Here is a 19,474-nt window from a genome sequence, read left to right on the forward strand (position 1 = left end):
CTAGACCAAAGAAGGACTAAGGTTCCTGGAATATGTCATCAGCATGAGCGGAGCTGAGCTGATTAATTTCTTATATATCTTCTTTTTTCTGATACAGAGCCATAAGATTCTGACTGCCTGTTGCCACCACTAGGGGGAGCTTAAGAACTTATTATTGAGTTCAATGTATACAGCATGTAGTTGGCTCTGAAGCTCCTCCTAGTGGTGGCTGTGGGCAGTCAGAATTGTATCATTTGAAGGGATACTCCAGTAAGATAAGGGTTTGACTGTTAGATCGGTGAGGGTCTGACCACTGAGACCACAAGTGATCATGATAACAGGGGTCTTGTGTCACCCCCATATGAGTGGAGAAAAGGCAAAGTATGCATGCTGACGCTCCACTCATCTTAAAGTGACTGCTGGAGATAGCAAGTACATCCTGCATCTCCAGCATATTGGATGAAGTGACAGCATGTATGCTTGACCACCACTTAATCCACACAGGGAACAAGGGACCCCCTTCTCATAATTGGTGGAGGTCCCAGAGACCAGATTCCCACTGATCTAAGAATTATCCATTATTCTGTGTATAGGGTGTAACTTGTTGTAAGCAGAATACTCTTTTAAAGTGGATTTGTCACCTCTCCTGACATGTCTTAATAATTTATTGCATTCCCCATATATTATCAATTCTGCAGCATATTTTCTTATGACTGTATGGTGTGCCTTTTATCTATTACCCCTACTAGAAGTTATGAATTAATTACTAGCAGTTTGCAATGAAGGTCCAGTCCGTCCAGATGAGTGTTACCAGTTGAGAGTGTTCCCCCTGCACAGTATGACACTAGCCACATGGTGCTGCCAGTCTCAGACTTTGCAAGGCCTCCCCCCAACTGGTAACACCCAGCTGGACCTTTAGTGCAGGCTACTGACAATTCATTCATGGATTTCTAACAAGAATAATAGAGGAACGGAACAACATAGAGTGAAAAGAATAGAGGCTCCAAAATTGTTATTACATGGGGAATGCAAGTAGTTACTAAAACAGAGATGTAAGGTGACAGCTCCTCTTTAGGGCCTCATGTTGCAGACTCGCAAACAGCGGGTCCGCAATATTTGGGCACCGGCCGTGCGCTTAACGCATCACGGATGTGGACCCATTCACATGTTCTATTTTTTCGCGGTGTGGAAGGATCATGGACTCATTCAAGTTGAATGGGTCTGGATCTATCTGCGGAATCTGCACGGATGTTGCACGTGCACTGGGGAACAGCCGCACGACGGCCGTGTGCAAGAGGCCTAACTCTATGTCTAGGATAGGGTTTTGGAGCCTACTAACATTTTTAAAAATTGTGGTCCAAGAGTGAACCTTCCCAGTTTCTTGAGTAAATTATAGTCTCTTATGTAAATGTATTCTCTTGCACATCGGTGACTAAAGATGCAGTGGACCATAGGTGTGATATGCCTCCTATGGTGATTTGCAATGTAAAAAGATATATTTAGCATAAAAGTATGTAGCACACCTAATACTACTGTATATTCATATTCATTCTCTAAACCAATGTAGATGGTAATCTACTGTAAGTGAACAAATTCCCTGCTTTACTGCATTAGTCAAGTCCAACTATTGTGGCCATGCTGCATGATTATTTACTGCTACTGTTGAAGGCCAAGTCCTTTCTAGAAGCTACGATTGTATTTTCTCACTAACCTTGACAGCCTAAAGCAGGTTATAGCTCATAATCTGAACTGCTTCACTGCCAATAAAATGTGCACAATGGCTGCCAACAGACTGATAAAATCTTAGTTATTGTAGTCCAAAGCCAATAATGCACTCAAAAGGTGCAGGTACTGACCCAACGTATTAGGACATTTTCCTCTTCTGACAAGCGCTCTCTTGGGTTTCAACATATATTTCCAAGGAGCTCCTTAATTTCAGCCATTACCATCCTATGATACTATTATCTGCATTTCATTTGGAGGAAATCAAAGACTTAAACCCTTGAAGGTTTCTACTTGGAGTCAAATAGAATCCATTGCATGGTCCTACAAATGGTAAGTGACATACTCCCACCTAAATATCTGATTTTGTACCATGTTCTCTATATTGACACTCTTGAAAACTGAACCTGGCGCTTGTGAATACAGCCCTAAAAAGCTTTCACTCCATCTCAAATGGACCAGCTCTTCTTAAGTATCATATTACCATGTAAATACAAGTCTATGGAGAGGGGCGGAGGGAGGAGTGAACAGCAGAAGTAGTGAGTCAAAGAGACTGCACAGATACATAGGAAGTTTCTATCTCAGCACAAGTGCTACAGGTCATTACTTTTCTGTAATACTCTCCATGATCCTGCAGCTGGCTCTGAATGAGTAAAAGGTTAGGAAGGAGATTCTCCTCTACTTTCTGTGTGTGCAGTGGGTGGCAGCAAGACTCCACCCAACAACGCTGATAGAACTGTAAACTAGACATTCAGCATACACAAAGGAAAACGAAAAAAGCTAAAAAAAAAAAAGTCAGATACAAGTCATGTAGTGGCCAGAAATAGTGTTGTTTCTCATGTACACACACTGTACTATTGATTAACGGAAAGTTTGTTGAAAAGTTAGTGACGCTTCAATACTGACATTTATAGGTCTACATGGCCAATAAACCAGCATAGAGTTCCACTGGAAGTATCTGGAGAAGGTGGCCTATTGTTGTCCCCAGATGTCCACTTTTGAAGGGAAGAATCCCCGGAGCTCACAGTCACACTAAGGTCTAGTCTTGGGACTCTGTAGCATCTTCAGACATAATAGGATATGAAGGATCTGAAAATGTCGTTGCCATGAAATCATCATGGTGAAGAGAGGAATCTATCAAGTGTGTTTGGACCAGCAAAGTACAATTAAGTTCAACTTTTATTTGGTGTAATACCTTTGTAGTGAATATAAATCTAACATGATTTATTAGGCTGCGTTCACATCTCCATTTCGGAGATCTGGCTGCCTGATCCAGCGCAATTGGCGGCTGACTGCCGGGCAAATTTTTTTTTGCATGCAACAGTTTTTGTCAATCCGAAACCTGGCATTTATGCAGTCAACGGGGATCCGGCGGTGAAGTAGAGGATCTGGCAATGTCGGATCTTGTGAGATCCAGCAGGCTGCTCTGTGCCGGAACAGCCTGCTGGATCACCTAATGTAGATGTGAACAAAGCCTTTGTGAATGGTTGCGCAACTGTTTCATCAAATGGACTGCAAAAAAAAAGTTGCACAATTGATATACTGTATATTGGGAAATTTGGATTACCATGCGCTATGTAAAGCCTATGCATTGGGAACTAAATGCACCAATTGCTGTGTGGTTTGGGTCGTAAAGTGAATATTCACCCTAGAACACCATTTTGTTTCTGCATAGATTGACCTATATATATATATATATATATATACAGTATATATATATTTATAGTGGTCACAGCTAATAAAAAGCTCCAAATTCTCTGAAGAGACATAGAGATCAATGATAGTATCCTGTATAATGGTAACAAACTGAACGCGATAATAAAGCAGTATGGGGGTCTATGGGGTCTATATGTTCGTCCTATCAGTTGCTGAAAGCAGCCAGAATATCACATTGGCCAATGATTAGGAATAAATATTTGAAGGAACATTCGTTCGGCTCATTGGTTTGTCGAAAACACCCCACCAATAGACGAGCCAGCCGCTCGATTGTCTTCTGATCAGATCTATAATGCGGCCAAAAATAATCAATGCTGCCAACCATATGCAAATGCAATTTGCAAGGACCCTTTCAATGAGCAGCAATCTAGTAGTCAATCAGTGACCATTATGGCCACGCATCGGCACATGTTACGGACCCCTAGCAGAGGATTTGGTGCTATGTTTTGGAACATAAAGAGCTGATTCTGGAGATGGCCTTAACCATAAAGAGTCTTAAAGAGGTATTCCCATTATATAAATGTATGGCATATCTCTAAGATATTCTATCACTTTATAATCAGTGGGGGTCGGGCTCTGGCAATCTGATTTCATTTCACAATAGTGATTCCTGCCACGTACTGGGCAGGGAAAACTGAGAAAAGTTTGCAGAACTACACCATCAGCGCAGCCCCTCATCAGTGGGGGTCACAGAGGTCAGACCCCCAAAAATCATTAATAGATTTTGCAATATGCCATTTTTGAGATGTGAATACCCCTTTTAAGAGGGGCTGTCACCTCTCTTGACATGTCTGTTTTAGTAGTTGCATTTTACAATTCGGGAGCATCTATCTGTGCTGCACCATTATTCCTGCTAGAATTTATGAATGAATTACTAGCAGTTTGCAACAAAGGTCCAACTGGGTGTTACCAGTTGGGGATGTGTCCCTACACAGTCTGACACTATTAAGTCCTGCCAGCGTGAGAATGTGCAGGGAAACTCCCACAACTGGTAACTTCCATCTGGGCTTTCATTTAAAAAAAAAGTGACTTCTAGCAGGAATAATAAAGGAATAGAACAACATAGAGTCATAAGAATAGATGCTCTAGAACTGTTATTACATGGGGAATTCAAGAAGTTACTAAAAACATGCATTTTAGGAGAGGGGACAGGTCCTCTTTCAGTGAAGTCACAGATCTCTCCAAAGAATTAGAAAGCCTTTTAATATGTTAGTGACAGGAGATCAGTACATGGAAGATCTTACCAATTTTTTTGTTTCTTTTTAGTTTAGGTACACCTAAATATTAAAGAAATTGAAATAAAAAAGCCTTAATACTAAACTGTGCTGGAAAATAAAACAATGTTAATAATATAAAGTAATATGTGTACAGATGGAATGCAAAGCTGGGGGCCGCAGTTTCCCTGTAACTTGAATGTCCTGGGCCCCAATGCAAAACATGCATAGTTGCCAACTGACCGGAATTTGCAGTGACTGTCCCGAATTTTCAGAACCAGTCCCGGCAAATTCGTGCAGTCGTGGGTCGAAAATGAGCAGGGCTAATGATAACCCTTCCAATAAGTTGTTGTTTTTGGATGGAGTCGGGGTGTTCCCATAGGCGAGGGTTTGGATGCCCTGATGTTACCAATACCAACCTAAACGTTGGTAAGTATGGACATGTAACAGGGGCCCCCACCTATCAAGTGCCATTTGTAATACTGGTGTCTTCTTATGTGGCATAGGGGTCTTTAGAGTAGATCATAGAAACCAATGACATTCAGCTTAAACCATGCCATAAGAACAAAAAGGTGGAATAAAATATGGCTTCTGTCTTCTACAACTTCTTTAAAGGAATCCATAAGTTGACAATGATGAGCCATCACATTGGCGGGGTCCGAGTCCGGGCACCGCGGCTAATCAGCTTTTGAGGGAGCCATTGCTCAGCACAGCTCTGGTGAGCACAGCTGACCCCCGCAGCTAACCAAGCACAGCGCCGTACACTGTATAGTGGCCGTGCTTGGTATTGCAGCTCAGCTCCATTGACTTCAATGGGGCTGAGCTGTAACTAGGCCATGTGTCCGATGTATGGTGATGTCACTGGCCTAGGAAGAGGCCGTGGTGCTCACGGAGCGCCGGCCTCTTTTAAAAGCTGATCTGTGGCTCCCAGGTGGTGAACCCCTGCCGATCTGATATTGATGACCAGGATTAGAAAAACATGGCGGTCTCCTTCCAAAAACACAGCTTGTGTCCACAGCTTGTGTGCGGTATTGCCTGTCAGTCGCATTCACTTCAGTGGAACTGAGCTGCAACACCAGACACAACTCATGAACAGGTGTGGCGCTATATCTTGAAGAAAGAAACCATGGGGCTCCTTTATCAAAGCTGTCCAGCAGCAAGGTTGCCTCTGTTACCCATAGCAACCAATCAGATATCAGCTTTCATGTTTCCAGGACAGGCTAAGCCATGAAAGCTGAGCTCTGATTGGTTGCCAGGGGCAACAAAGGCAGCCTTGCTGCTAGAGAGCTTTGAGTAATGAGGCCTATGGAGTTTTTCTCATCCTGCATCACCCCTTCACTTCATTTCCAGAAGAAGAAAAAAAATCGCATTACATTTTATGGCCCTGTTAAGACATATGCAGTGTAAATTTTATCGACGCCACAGAACGCAGCAGAGGGGGTTCTGTAACTATTTCTGTGCCAGCCTCCTGCAAGACAAAGGAACACGTGCAGGGGGATGCATGAGGAAAAATAAAAATTCTACAAAATAATAAAAAAAAGAGGTAATATCTGACTGGTTATCCAGGAAATTTAGACAAGGGCGCAATAATATAACTGTAATGACATTTTACTTCATGGCGCGTGCATGGCGCCGCGGATGATATACAGCGCGGGCTGCAGAGGTATTAGCGGTGCGCCCTCCTCACCGTTCCGCTTGCAAGCCTCGTCCTTTGTCACTCTGTGCTGAGCCAATACTTTCTGCGGCGTGCTCCTGTCTGAACTGGCCTCCTCCGATTCGTTGCTGATGACGGAACCATTCTCACAAGGCGACCGGCTGTGGGTTACCATGGCAACAGAGACAAGTGTTAGGCGTCATTTCTGCAACTCACATAATGAAAATGTCAAGAGCTTTTGGGAGGAGCGGGGGCTTCTGTGACCGTGCTGTGCCTTTCCTATTGTAGAGGTTTCCTTTCCGTACATGCAGCAGAGCCGAGTTAGTCAACATTACTTCAATGGGTTTGTTTGTCATTCAGTACAACTCATCACATGGGGGGAGATTTATTAAGACTAATATTTTATACCCCGTTAATCCAAAATAGGCCGGAGTAAAATGTGCCAGATTGATACAGATTAATAAATTTGGCGCATCTTTTGGCTGTTTGTGCACCAGAAACGCAAATGTATGCCTCTATGAGCAGGCGCAGATTTGCATCATAATTTATACCGTTTTCTGGTGGTGTGTGGGAGGCTCTGACGTAATACACTGCCCACTTTTGTAAAAAGTTTAAATTTTTTGCAGAAAAACTTTTTCATGATTTTCAACTTTTTTTAAGGGCACAAAACTGGCGTAAATCGGTAAAATTTGGGCAAATTTTTTTGTGATTGCACGCTGTTCTTGACGCTTTGGGAATGGCCGTGGTTAGCTATGCTAATTAGGTGCCGCCAGATTTATCAATTTATCAACTGGAGTACAAAAACCATCCCCCTCCCCCCTGTGCATCTCTCAGCACACTGTGCGCATACAATGAAATCTACGCCAGGCGTTGATTTCACTTATCACTTACGCCAGAAGACTGCGGTAGATAATGATAAATCCGCCCATACCATGCCCATGCCATACTTCTTTTTCAGAAAGTGGGAAGGATAGTGTGAAAATGACATTTGCACATAAATTTTTTCATAACTGGCATGTAAAAAGTCGCTGTTTGTGATTTAAAAAAAAAAAATTGGGGCATAGGGGGTTGATAAATCTACCCTAGAGAGTTCTAGAGCAAAAAAACAAATTTAGCTCTGCTATATCTGCATCTTTTATAGCTCACCTGTGCCTGGTGCACAATGAAACATAATTAAGGGCTCATTCACACGACCGTATTCGTTTTTGCAGACAAAAAAAAGCGTATACCGGTTGTGTGCATTTTGCATAACGGAACATTCGTCTACCTGATAGAAATGCCTATTCCAGTCCGCGGGGGGGCGCAGAACAGACATACGGATGCGGACAGCACACGTTGTGCTGTCCGTATCTTTTACGGCCCCATTGAAATGAATGGGTCTGCATCCAGTCAGCAATTTAGAAAGAAAAATACGCTCCCGTGAATGCGCCCTTATCTTTATAAGCTGGTCATGCAGATACAGCAAAGCTGAGTTTGTCATTTGGCACAAGTGATTTGCGAAATCAAGATGCGTTATCAGCACTGCCCTACACATTGACAATTTAAAGTACATTTCCAAAAACACCATCCAGTGGTGGCACCACATTCAAAGGGGTCCTGAATGGCAATGACTGCGTTACTAGATAGATTTGCCATACTGTAGTTGCCATTTTGACTTGTCATCCAGCTTTCCTAGACCCAGATATAATAAAGAAACAACAGAAAGGGCGACTTGAGAGAAATCCGACCTACCATGGGGAGCGAAGGGAAGGTACACACATGGCTAAATACTATACAATGACTTGGGGTCTCACCTCTTTCTGTTATCTGAAGACTTGAGCATCTTCTCCGTGCTGCCATCCTTTGTGCTGTCTCTTTCTTGGGACAAGTTGAGTGATGGCACAACAGTCTCTTGGGTAACGGGGAGCATCTCCTCATCTCCTCCTTGCTGTCCAAGATGCTGCTTCGCGTAATCAAAACCTTGCACCGGCTGTAAAAGGAAATGTGACATTTCTAAACTCTGCGCATAAGTAATGGCAATGACTTCACTCGTGGGATACATATGTTAATGGGGCCGATCCCAATAAGGCAGCGGGTGAGCCCCATCTTGGCAGACTAAGGGCTCATGCACACGACCGTGCCGTTTTTTGCGGTCCGCAAATTGCGGATCCGCAAAAAACGGATGCCGGCCGTGTGCCTTCCGCAATTTGCGGAAAGGAACAGGAGGTCCATTATAGAAATGCCTATTCTTGTCCGCAAAATGTACAAGAATAGGACATGCCTCATAATTTTTGCGGGGCCACAGAACGGAGCCCTAATGGCTCATGCACACAAAAGTTTTTTGCGTTCCGTATACGAGCCGTATTTTGATTGTGAATTCGGTCCGTATACAGAACCATATGCGGACAGCACTCTGTGTGCTTTCCGCATCCGTTGCTCCGTTCCGTGGCCCCGCAAAAATTATGAGGCATGTCCTATTCTTGTCTGTTTTGCATTTCTATAATGGGCCTCCTGTTCCGTTCCGCAAATTGCGGAAAGCACACGGGCAGCATCCATTTTTTGCGGACCGCAAAAAAACGTCACGGTCATGTGCATGAACACTAAGAGTTATAGCTTCTGCTGATGGCTGCGGTGGGAGGAAAGCCCACCAGAGCTGTCACTGGCCTCCAGTAGACCTCCAGTCTGCTAATATCATTAGACATGTAAAGCCTATATTACACAGGCCGATTGAGAAAGCGATTGTCGGGAGGGAATCGTTCCTTCCCGGCAATCGCTGGTGGCTAGCAGAGGAGACTTCTGCTATTACATGCAGCGATTTCCTCAGCAGCATGAGGAGGAGCGATCGCTATGCCATCGCTCGTCCCCATGCTGTACAGTAGTGGTTTGCCAGCGCCAGATCGCTATTAGACAGCACAATCTGCCACCTTCAAGAACTAAATCTTAAGCATGCTTGCAAATCAGAATCCGCGGCAGTATTACACTGCCAGATGATCGCTAACGAGCGTTCATGCGAAAGTCGGCCAAGAAATCGTCCAGTGTAATACAGCCTTAAAGTTCTCCTGACAGAATTAACAGAATTAACAAATAGATTGACTTTTTGCTGTCACATTTTCCAAAGGCTACCACGAAAACTATGAAAATGGAAGAGTTTGGAAATGGAAGAGATGAAAAATAGGAAGGGTGCCCATAACAGTGGACGAGTTCAAGGGTGGACATATCATAGAGATTATCAAAGTAGCTGCTTTGGGACCCCTGAAGGAAAAGATCTCAATGAGGTTGCCCCAACAGGAAGGCTCAAGATTGTCCCATCATGAGGTGACCCCTGAACCACCACCAAAAGAGGGGTCCATTTTGCTTGTGCTATGGGTCCCACTCACCTCTATGTCCACCCCTGGTAAGGATGGATACACTCAACGCTTTATACTTGAGTTTTTTTCTAAAATACATTAGTACTAGTGACTATAGGTCTACCCCCCCCCACAAAAAACTAAAAAAACACTTGACCATATATTTCTGAGAGCGTGAATGCGACTGAGCTGCAGTACCATACACATCCCATGAACAAGAGTGACAAGAGTGTAATGAAGAGTACTTGCTCCACCAAGTGAGTACTTGTCATTACACTATGCCGCTGCTCCACAGGAGACAACACATAGTGTAAAGACCAGGAAGTGTCTCTTGGATGGAGTGCTGCCTCCTCACCAAACAGCTGATTGGTGGGGGTCCCGGATGTCGGACTCCCGCCAATCAGTTATTGATACACAACCCCTTTAAGTCCTCAAAATTACATTTCACTCAACCATGAGGCTTCCTTGTGATGGACCCTAGTCTACTGAGAAATGGACAAACACCTTTATGGAGAGACTACAAAAATGGCAATTTATTATAAAATAGATCAATTCTAATTCTGTATCCGTATATCAGGTCTCAGAAGACGCTTGGAAATAAATCAAGCCTTTTTGGCAGTAATAGTCCATAACCCAACAATAACATTCTGTCTGTCAAATTCCATTCCATTAATAAGCTCTGCAGATCTGTAAACAAGAGACGGTCAAAGCTTCACTTGAGGAGAAGGAAGCATTGAACTCTGCCAAATCAAAGATTCCTGAATGCGTTATGAAAATGAATTTCAGGATGTTGTAATATAATCTTGAAATCAATGTCGCAAACATAATGTTAAAGCTCAGAACATTCACTGGCCGAAATGAGGCAACCAAAACATTATCAGACGACAGATGGCCGCCCCGTGGAGTTATCCTCTGCTCTTCAGCATGCGCTTTGTTTCAATTATATTTGCACAGAGTTGACCAATATTTCACATAATACAAGGATGTCTATCCTTCATTGGGTTTAAGCAAAATTTACAACCAACAGTGCAAAGCTGATGGCTCATTGTGTCCACCAAAGGACCATGATTCTGGGGTTTACCATCCATATATGAGATGTCCACTTTTAATTACATCGTATTCATTAGACACACAGGACTAAAGTTATTTGTAAATCATCCCATTAGAAATTGACCCTAGTAACAAGTGATTGTTTTCGAGTCAGCTCCAAATAGAGTAGTCTTTTCCTGGATCTTTAAGAGCCTATCGGAGAACCACCTGGTATTCTAGAGAGCCAATCTAACCCTGCAGCCAAATATCCATGCCATGGCAGCAAAAACGTATAATTGACCATATAGAAACACAATAACAGATTGAGAAAAGTAGGTCCTACTCTATTGGGACTCCTAAAACCTAAGATACATCATCTACCATGTAGGACATTTTGAAACTTACTGTGGTGACCTCCCCAATGATTGTCAGGCTAGGGCTTCATAGAGATATGATTTTAGGTATAAATCATGGAATTACAGTGACTTATTCACAGCCTAATTGTTTCCTATTGACAGCTAGTTGTGTGCCGTGCCCAGGTTACAGTAACTTCCAGATTTTACAGGATATCAAGGGTAACCAAATGTCATTGTGGGTCCCTAATGTTAATCCTCAAGCAATAGCTCCAGAAGATCTTACCTTTGGCACATTTTCTGAACATGGTTTAGTGCTGTATCAAACATGATTGCCATTTAAAGGGGTATTCCATTAGGTAAAAGTTATCCACTATCCACAGGATCCGGAATACCCCTTTGAGGTGTCAGTCATATGTTATGTAGGCTACATGTGGTGTCAGTCATATGGTATGTAGGCTACAATGTGGGGTGAGACTCATGTGGGTATGCTCCAACTCAGCCCCAAAAACTTGAATAGAGTCCTCTTCATTCTGACTGTGAAAGTCTGGGGGTCAAAGCCATGAAGCTGTATTCCTAGAAAACCTCCTGCAGGGCTCCTACAAAGTTCAGGCTGGTTTCAGGAAGTTTCTGGTTTAAAAATGTAAATTTCTACATATATAATTATTTTTGGGAGTCAAATAAAATTATTATAAAAAAAATAAATTATTTAAAGGCTCTGTACAGGAGGTCAAGAGATAAGAGATGGGATAAAAGCTACACATGAGCTGTCAGATGATGGCATTCAAAGAAAACATACAGCCTGCAAGCAGATTGATTGGAACTCTGTATCTCAGAAACGGTAGTAAAGCCCTATTGAATAAAAAGATTTTTAGCCCAAAATGAAAAAATACAATTATAAATAATTGTCTCGAAGGTGTCCATAGCATTTAAGGAGGCAACACAATTTACCTTGGTCCTGGGAGGAAGGTTGCTGATGTTGTCTGACTTGAAGTCACTTTTGTTCTTTCGGCAGAGGACAGCAGTGATGATAATAATGATGACCGTGACTACGGCTATAGGAGCCAAGACTGCCGCAATTATCCACAGATTGTTTGGTGGTTTTTGCACAACAGCTAAGTAATGGAAGAGAAGAACACATACATAATAAGAAGTCTAGGACCAAATAAGTAGTCTTCCAGGTAGCTTCACCCAAACTACAGTACATATATAAAGAAAAGTGACTGGTTGCTCTGGAGAACTGCTCCACTTTTCTTTTGCAAATTTCTCCCATAATCATTTAAGTTCTTTTCAGGTGGAAGGGGTCGTCTGCATTGGGTCAGCCACTTAAGAAATGACCTTAATGTTCACAGAGTAACCTGCTGCTAGGACCTCCAGCTGTCATCTAGGGGAGAATATGGGAAAGCTGTACATTTCCCTGCAGCACCACCGCAGGGGAAATTAAGTACTACACACTGCCCCACTGAAATCAATGTACAGCCCTGGTAATCCACTACCATGCTTGGTCCTCCAGAGTGAGAGACACTTTTTGTAACCGCTCTGTGCTCTGGCTGATCTACAAGTGTCTTGAAGAGAGAGTCCTCTCCTTAGAATTCCATAATAGGGCATTTTAATCACAAAAAATACATTTTTAAAAAGAAAAAATTACTTTAAAATTGAAAAATGCATGTTTTCAGAGCCTCTTCAGTATTACAATAAATTAAAAGTAGTTTCAGGGTCCCATTGATTCAGAATTAAAGGACTTTTACTCAACCGATAGACTAATGCGTTTCTAAGAATATGTCATTTAAATCCTTGGACCGGAATACCACTGATTAAAGTAAAATTTGCTTACAATTAGCTTGTACTCTGACGATATATCCAAGGGTCAGGGCCATGGTCTGAGGGTCGATGGTACTCAATTGTTTGGCAGAAACTGTGCCTAGTAGTGGCTGCCCGTCTTTCAAAGCATAGTAAGTCAGTTCTGCCAGGTTATTAGGACCATCCAAACGCTGCATCTTCACCATCTGTAACACAAGCCATACAAGCAGTGACACGTGGCGCAATATCTGAATTTATAATGGTGCAGTCAGACTCCTGACATTTAAAGGTGGTGTATGAAACAACAAAAAGGGTCTGCCTATGTTCTCCTCTGGTCTATGGGCTGTGTCTGGTATTGCAATTCAGCCCTATTCACTTGAATGGGTCTGAGTTGCAATACCAGACAAAGCCTATGGACAAGGATGGTGCTGTTTCTGAGAAAATAAGAACAGCCCCTTTTTTATTTTTCAACTGAATGACCAAATGACACTTGGGTGGTTGATTTTGGATGAGAACAGTTTTACCCACCTGAACTGTGTAGCTTCCCACCGTGGTCGCCCTTCTAAATCTCCTCGATTGTTGGCTGGAGATCTGAAACAGTGTGGCCAATCTCCCTTCCATCTGTTGTGCAAAGCTTTGGTTTTTGGCTCCCAATAACTGGCTGTCAACCCCTTGTATCACTGGAGAAAAAAGCATAGTGTCCAATATCGAAATACTTCCATGCGTACATTTTATATTATACGTTGCCATTATATTACAATGATTTGATGTATTTGTAACATTGTAGCTTCACTTGTAACAAAGTCTTGTTACTGGAGTATTCTAGTTTCAGCAAATAAAGCTTACTCATTATACAATGAAATGTACAATTTTTCCAGTATATATACTGATGGTTGCTAGGAGATGTTGGGTGTTATCCTTCACATGCGCAAAAAAACACATAAAAAAATGATTGCATCCGTGCAGAAAAAACTGAAGCACTGAATACAGAAAAAACTGATTAAAAGTGCCTTCCCCGAACAGACCACAAAGTTAGGCCTCATGCACACGACCATTGTTTTGGTCCATATCCGAGCCGCAGTTTTGGCAGCTCAGATGCGGACCCATTCACTTCAATGGGGCCGCAAAAGATACGGACAGCACTCCGTGCGCTGTCCGCATCCGTTGCTCCGTTCCATGCTCCGCCAAAAAAATATAACCTGTCCTATTCTTATCCGTTTTGCGGACAAGAATAAGGAGTTATATCAATGGCTGTCCGTGCCGTTCCACAAATTGCGGAACGCACATGGACGCCTTCCATATTTTGCGGATCCAGCAATTTGCGGACCGCAAAACACACAATGGTCGTGTGCATGTAGCCTTATTCTGTATTGCTCGTGTCAAATAAGCCTAAGGGCTCATGCACACAAATGTATTTTCTTTCCGTGTCCGTTCCGTTTTTTTTGCGGATCGATTCTTTTCAATCGGTCCGCCCAAAAAATGCAAGTGACTCCGTGTGCATTCCATTTCTGTATGTCCGTATTTCCGTTCTGTAAAAAAATATTATCATTGTCCGCATTACGGAGAAAGATATGACTGTTCAATTAGGGGCCAGCCTTTCCCTTCCACAAAATATGGAATGCACACGGACGTCATCCATATTTTTTTCGGATTCGTGTTTTGCGGACAGCAAAATACATACGGTCGTATGCATGAGCCCTAAAGGAAACAATAAGGGTATGGCCACAGGTGGTGCAAATGCTGCAGAAAATCCACAACAATTTACAGCAGCAAAGTGGATGAGATTTTAAAATATCTGCTGCAAACGGCGACAAATTGTAGCAAAAGCTGCAATGGAAAATCTGCCTCGTCTGGCCAACACTGCATGCTCCCATGACAGCAAGCAGAGGTCTTTAAAACCACGAGGAAGTGATTAGCAAAATACTGTATAATAGATAACAGAATAACTGTTCATCATACAATAAATAAACTTTGCAGACCCCCCCCCCCCCCCTTGCTTGCGGGTTCCATGGCGGCTCTGGGGCTAGCACTGTTCTATTGCACTTTTGGGATCCTGGGTTGAGATCTGAAGAAGGATAGCCTCTGTATGGAGTTTCTCTATTTGCCTGGGGTTACTCTGGTTTCCTTCCACATCCTAAAAAGACTAATTTGGAATTTAGATTGGGAGCCCTAATAGGGGCAGGAACCAATGTGAGCGATGACAATCTCTGTACAGTGCTGCAGAATATGTTGGGACCTTTTCGGGACCTTTTTACCTTTTTCCTGCTCCATGCTGTAAAGTATGGCCCAGGCATCCGTATCAGATCAGACATGGCACAGGCGCCGTGTCCACTTCATCAGCAGTGAGTGACAGCAAATTTTAGGATGCAATGGTCGGTACTGGAAACAACTCAGATCCAAGCCTTTTAACTCTATGGGTTCTGCAGTCAATAGTGACCACAGCACCCAAGTGGTGTGACAGAAGAAAGGAGCTCTCCATCAGTATCTCCAGGACGCAACACCAGGGGGGTCTCACTAGTGGCGTCGCTAGAGGGGGGCGAGGGGGGGCAATTGCCCCCCCTATGTTGTCCCTTGCCCCCCCGGGTGCCCCCCCGCTAATTCTCCCAGGTGAATACTAATGAGCGCTTCCATTATGGAAGCGCTCATTAGTACCGAAGGACCAGGAAGTGGTGAACGCTCTGTACTCACCACTTCCTGGTCCTCGGCTGTCGGCTGTGCAGGGCTGCGCACAGCGTGAGGTCGCTCTGTGACCTCACGCTGTGCGCGCCAGTTTAGAGCACAGTCGACTGAGAAGAAAATGGCAGGCGGCGTCCGTCCAGGAACAGGAGAGGTAAGTGTTTTTATTTTTTATTTTATAAAAAATGTGGCTGCTGGGGGCATTATGGGGGCTAATAGGAGGCATATAAGGGCTAATTGGAGCCATATGGGGCATTTGGAGGCATATTTGGGGGCTAATAGGAGGCATATGGGGGCTAATTGGAGGCATATATGGGGGCTAATTGGAGGCATATTTGGGGCTAATTGGAGGCATATTTGGGGCTAATTGGAGGCATATTTGGGGCTAATTGGAGGCATATTTGGGGCTAATAGGAGGCATATGGGGCTAATAGGAGGCATATGGGGCTGATAGGAGGCATATGGGGGCTAATTGGAGGCATATGGGGGCCTATGGGGCTAATTGGAGGCATATGGGGGCTAATTGGAGGCATATGGGGGCTAATTGGAGGCAAATGGGGGCATATGGGGCTAATAGGAGGCATATGGGGGCAAAAGGAGGCATATGGGGGCTGATAGGAGGCATATGGGGGCTAATAGGAGGCATATGGGGGCTAATAGGAGGAATATGGGGGCTAATAGGAGGCATATGGGGGCTAATTGGAGGCATATGGGGGCATATGGGGCTAATAGGAGGCATATGGGGTAATAGGAGGCATATGGGGGCTGATAGGAGGCATATGGGGGCTAATAGGAGGCATATGGGGGCTAATAGGAGGCATATGGGGGCTAATAGGAGGCATATGGGGGCTAATACGAGGCATATGGGGGCTAATAGGAGGCATATGGGGGCTAATAGGAGGCATATGGGGGCTAATAGGAGGCATATGGGGGCTAATTGGAGGCATATGGGGCTAATAGGAGGCATATGGGGGCTAATAGGAGGCATATGGGGGCTAATAGGAGGCATATGGGGGCTAATAGGAGGCATATGGGGGCTAATAGGAGGCATATAGGGGCTAATAGGAGGCATATGGGGGCTAATAGGAGGCATATGGGGGCTAATAGGAGGCATATGGGGGCTAATTGGAGGCATATGGGGGCTAATTGGAGGCATATGGGGGCATATGGGGGCTAATAGGAGGCATATGGGGGCTAATTGGAGGCATATGGGGGCTAATAGGAGGCATATGGGGGCTAATAGGAGGCATATGGGGGCTAATAGGAGGCATATGGGGGCTAATAGGAGGCATATGGGGGCTAATTGGAGGCATAATGGGGGCTAATGAGGCATAAGGGCTGATATGGGGGCTAATGAGGCATAAGGGCTGATATGGGGGCTAATGAGGCATAAGGGCTGATATGGGGGCTAATGAGGCATAAGGGCTGATATGGGAGCTAATGAGGCATAAGGGCTGATATGGGGGCTGATATGAGAGGCATAATGTGTCATCCACAGATGCCCCCATAACAGTGTGTCTTCCACAGATCCACCATAACAGTGTGCCTGTGCACTGACGAGAGACAGAAAGAAGGGGAAAGAATACGTGGAAGCAAGCAGAGGACGGCACAGCAGACGACTGAGTAGCTTCTTTTGTAAGTAAATTGCTTTATTATAACTGTATCCCTGCATATCGCAATTCACTCGTATTTTGTAATCTTATTGATATATACTTATTTTGTTTGTGCCCCCCCATTTTTGACTGTGGTATGTTTGTGCCCCCCCTATATATTGTTCCTAGAGTCGCCACTGGGTCTCACAAAGGTCTGCTTGCCTAGATACCCCAAATGGTGTAATGAAAAAGGGACCTCGATGATACAAAACCCCTACTTGTGTAATAATATGTGTATTATGAACAGTACCTCCAGTTGAGGTCTTGATGTTAGAGTGCCTATTGTCTACAGCTACAAGTTAACCTCTCATCAGCCATTAGTCATCCTTTGGTCCCCAAGACAACAGAACGTAATCATAGCGCTGACATTGTTCCAGGGCATTTTGAAATATGTTTCCTCTTGTAACGTGTGGAGAGATTCTTCAGTAGGGGCAGGAATGTTTGCAGGTAGGGGCCAAGGTCTTTCATGTGATTGCTGTTTGCTTAGGCCTCCTGTATAGTGACTTAGGTATTACACCCTATAGCAGGAGGCACAAGAGACAAACACACTGATTGCTCTTTGTCAGTTTTGCTTCATGTGAAGGGAGCAGTTAATCTATGATTTCAGTCGGGTTTAACAGTATTAAGAATACATTTCTATTTCCTCTATATGTAAAAAAAAATTAAGTGCCAGCCATACTGCAAGACTATTAAATTCTGTCTGCCTGCAGCCACCACTAGAGGGAGCTTATTGCATGCACTGACCTCCTCAATAATAAACCAGTACACAATAAACTCCCCCCATCCTTAGGGCAGGTCAATAACATCTGATCGGTGGGGGGGTCTTGGTGCTTGGACCAGTGCAGCAGCCTCTTCATACCATACCAAGCATGGAGCCGTACATAGTGGCTGTCCGTGGTATTGCAGCTCGGTTCCATTCACTTGAATGGGACTGAGCAGTGCAAAGGCCCTGTGACCGATGGACATGACGTCACAGGCAAAGGAAAAGTCCACAGCACTCGTTCAAGCACTGCTGCTCCTTCCACCATCCTGAAGATAGGTGAAAAATATGTAAGTCCTGGGGGGGAAAAATACATATAATCTATGTAGTAGTTTTGGAGCTTTATCTCAAAAAATAAAAGCTGCATCAACAATTTACTGTAATCAGTGATGATTTTTTTTAGATTTAGCCTACACATGCATTTGGCCGACACAGATCTTTCAACACCATGAACAAATATCTGCCATAAAGGGACAGTTCAGAGGCCCCCGAGCACTTTAAATCATTGACTGACTTTTCTCTAATGTGTACGATCGGCTTAAAGGGAATCAGTCAGCAGTTTTGTCGGTTAAAATGCTGACAGCACCAAGGAGGAGCTCGGGAGAGCAGCAGAAACATGCATTTTGTGATGCTTTTATTCCCAGGAGCAGTGAGAATATGAACTTTTATTCTGCCAAATTCTGCTCCTCAGGTGCAATGGAGGTGGAGCTTCACTGGAAAGTGATAGCTGTTTTCTGCATTGAGGTCCTTCATAGCTCCTTCCCTCTGCTCTGAGTGACAGCTGTAACGGTCTCCTGGTTGGATGCTACAGCTGTCACTGAAAAGCAGAGGGGAGGGAAAGAGCACTTCACTGTGAAACTCCGTCTCCAGGGCACTTGCAGGAGCAGAATCTTGAAGAATAAAAGTTCATACTCTTGCTACTCCTGATAATAAAACCTTGCTTGTATTTTTCTCCCCAGGCCCTACCTCCTGATGTCAGCATGGCCAAAACTGCGGACAAACTCCCTTTAAGGGCTCATCCGTCCACAAACAGCAGGTTCACAACATACAGGCACTGGCCATGTGTGCACCATATCACGGATGCGGACCCATTCACTTGAACGGGTCTGCAATCCAGAAGATATAGAGTGGAGGCACAGAGCGGAAGACCACAGAAGCACTACGATGCCCGTGCTTCCGTGGCATTTCCGTCCGTGCCTCCACACCGCAAAAAAAAAGAACATGCTCTATTTTTTTGCAGTGTGGATGGATCGTGGACCCATTCAAGTTGAATGGGTCTACATCCGTCAGCGCAGGCCACATGGACGGTGCCCGTGTACTGGGCATTCAAATGTGACCAAGGGCGCCATCTGCACGGAGTTTGTATAGTCTCCATACTTTTGTGGGAGTTTCCTCCAAGAAACATAAAGAACAGATAGGTTAATCTGGAATTTAGTCTGTGAGCCCCAATGGGGACATCTGTGAGCAATGACAATCTCAGCTGCAGAATGTTAGTGCTATATAAATGAATAAAAATACGGAACTTGTTTGAGTAATTTTCTGAGTTTTGTGGATTTTCAATAACACATTTTTTCTACAAAAATGTAATATAAT

At 44.0% G+C, this 19,474-nt stretch overlaps 1 protein-coding gene across 1 annotated transcript in view; it reads right to left on the bottom strand.

Moving 5' to 3' along the window:
• Nucleotides 1–19,474, bottom strand: part of KIAA1549L (KIAA1549 like) — a 72,620-nt gene that overhangs the window by 38,016 nt on the left and 15,130 nt on the right. Inside the window, exons 7-12 of the mRNA XM_044270633.1 lie at nt 13,322–13,473; nt 12,828–12,999; nt 11,945–12,108; nt 8,079–8,254; nt 6,319–6,446; nt 4,662–4,694 (exon numbers count right to left, since the gene is read on the bottom strand). Of these exons, the coding sequence (XP_044126568.1) occupies nt 4,662–4,694; nt 6,319–6,446; nt 8,079–8,254; nt 11,945–12,108; nt 12,828–12,999; nt 13,322–13,473 (825 nt within the window). The remainder of the gene's footprint in view (nt 1–4,661; nt 4,695–6,318; nt 6,447–8,078; nt 8,255–11,944; nt 12,109–12,827; nt 13,000–13,321; nt 13,474–19,474) is intronic.

The sequence above is a fragment of the Bufo gargarizans genome, chromosome 10 (genome assembly GCF_014858855.1).
Source record: "Bufo gargarizans isolate SCDJY-AF-19 chromosome 10, ASM1485885v1, whole genome shotgun sequence".
Classification (NCBI taxonomy): domain Eukaryota; kingdom Metazoa; phylum Chordata; class Amphibia; order Anura; family Bufonidae; genus Bufo; species Bufo gargarizans.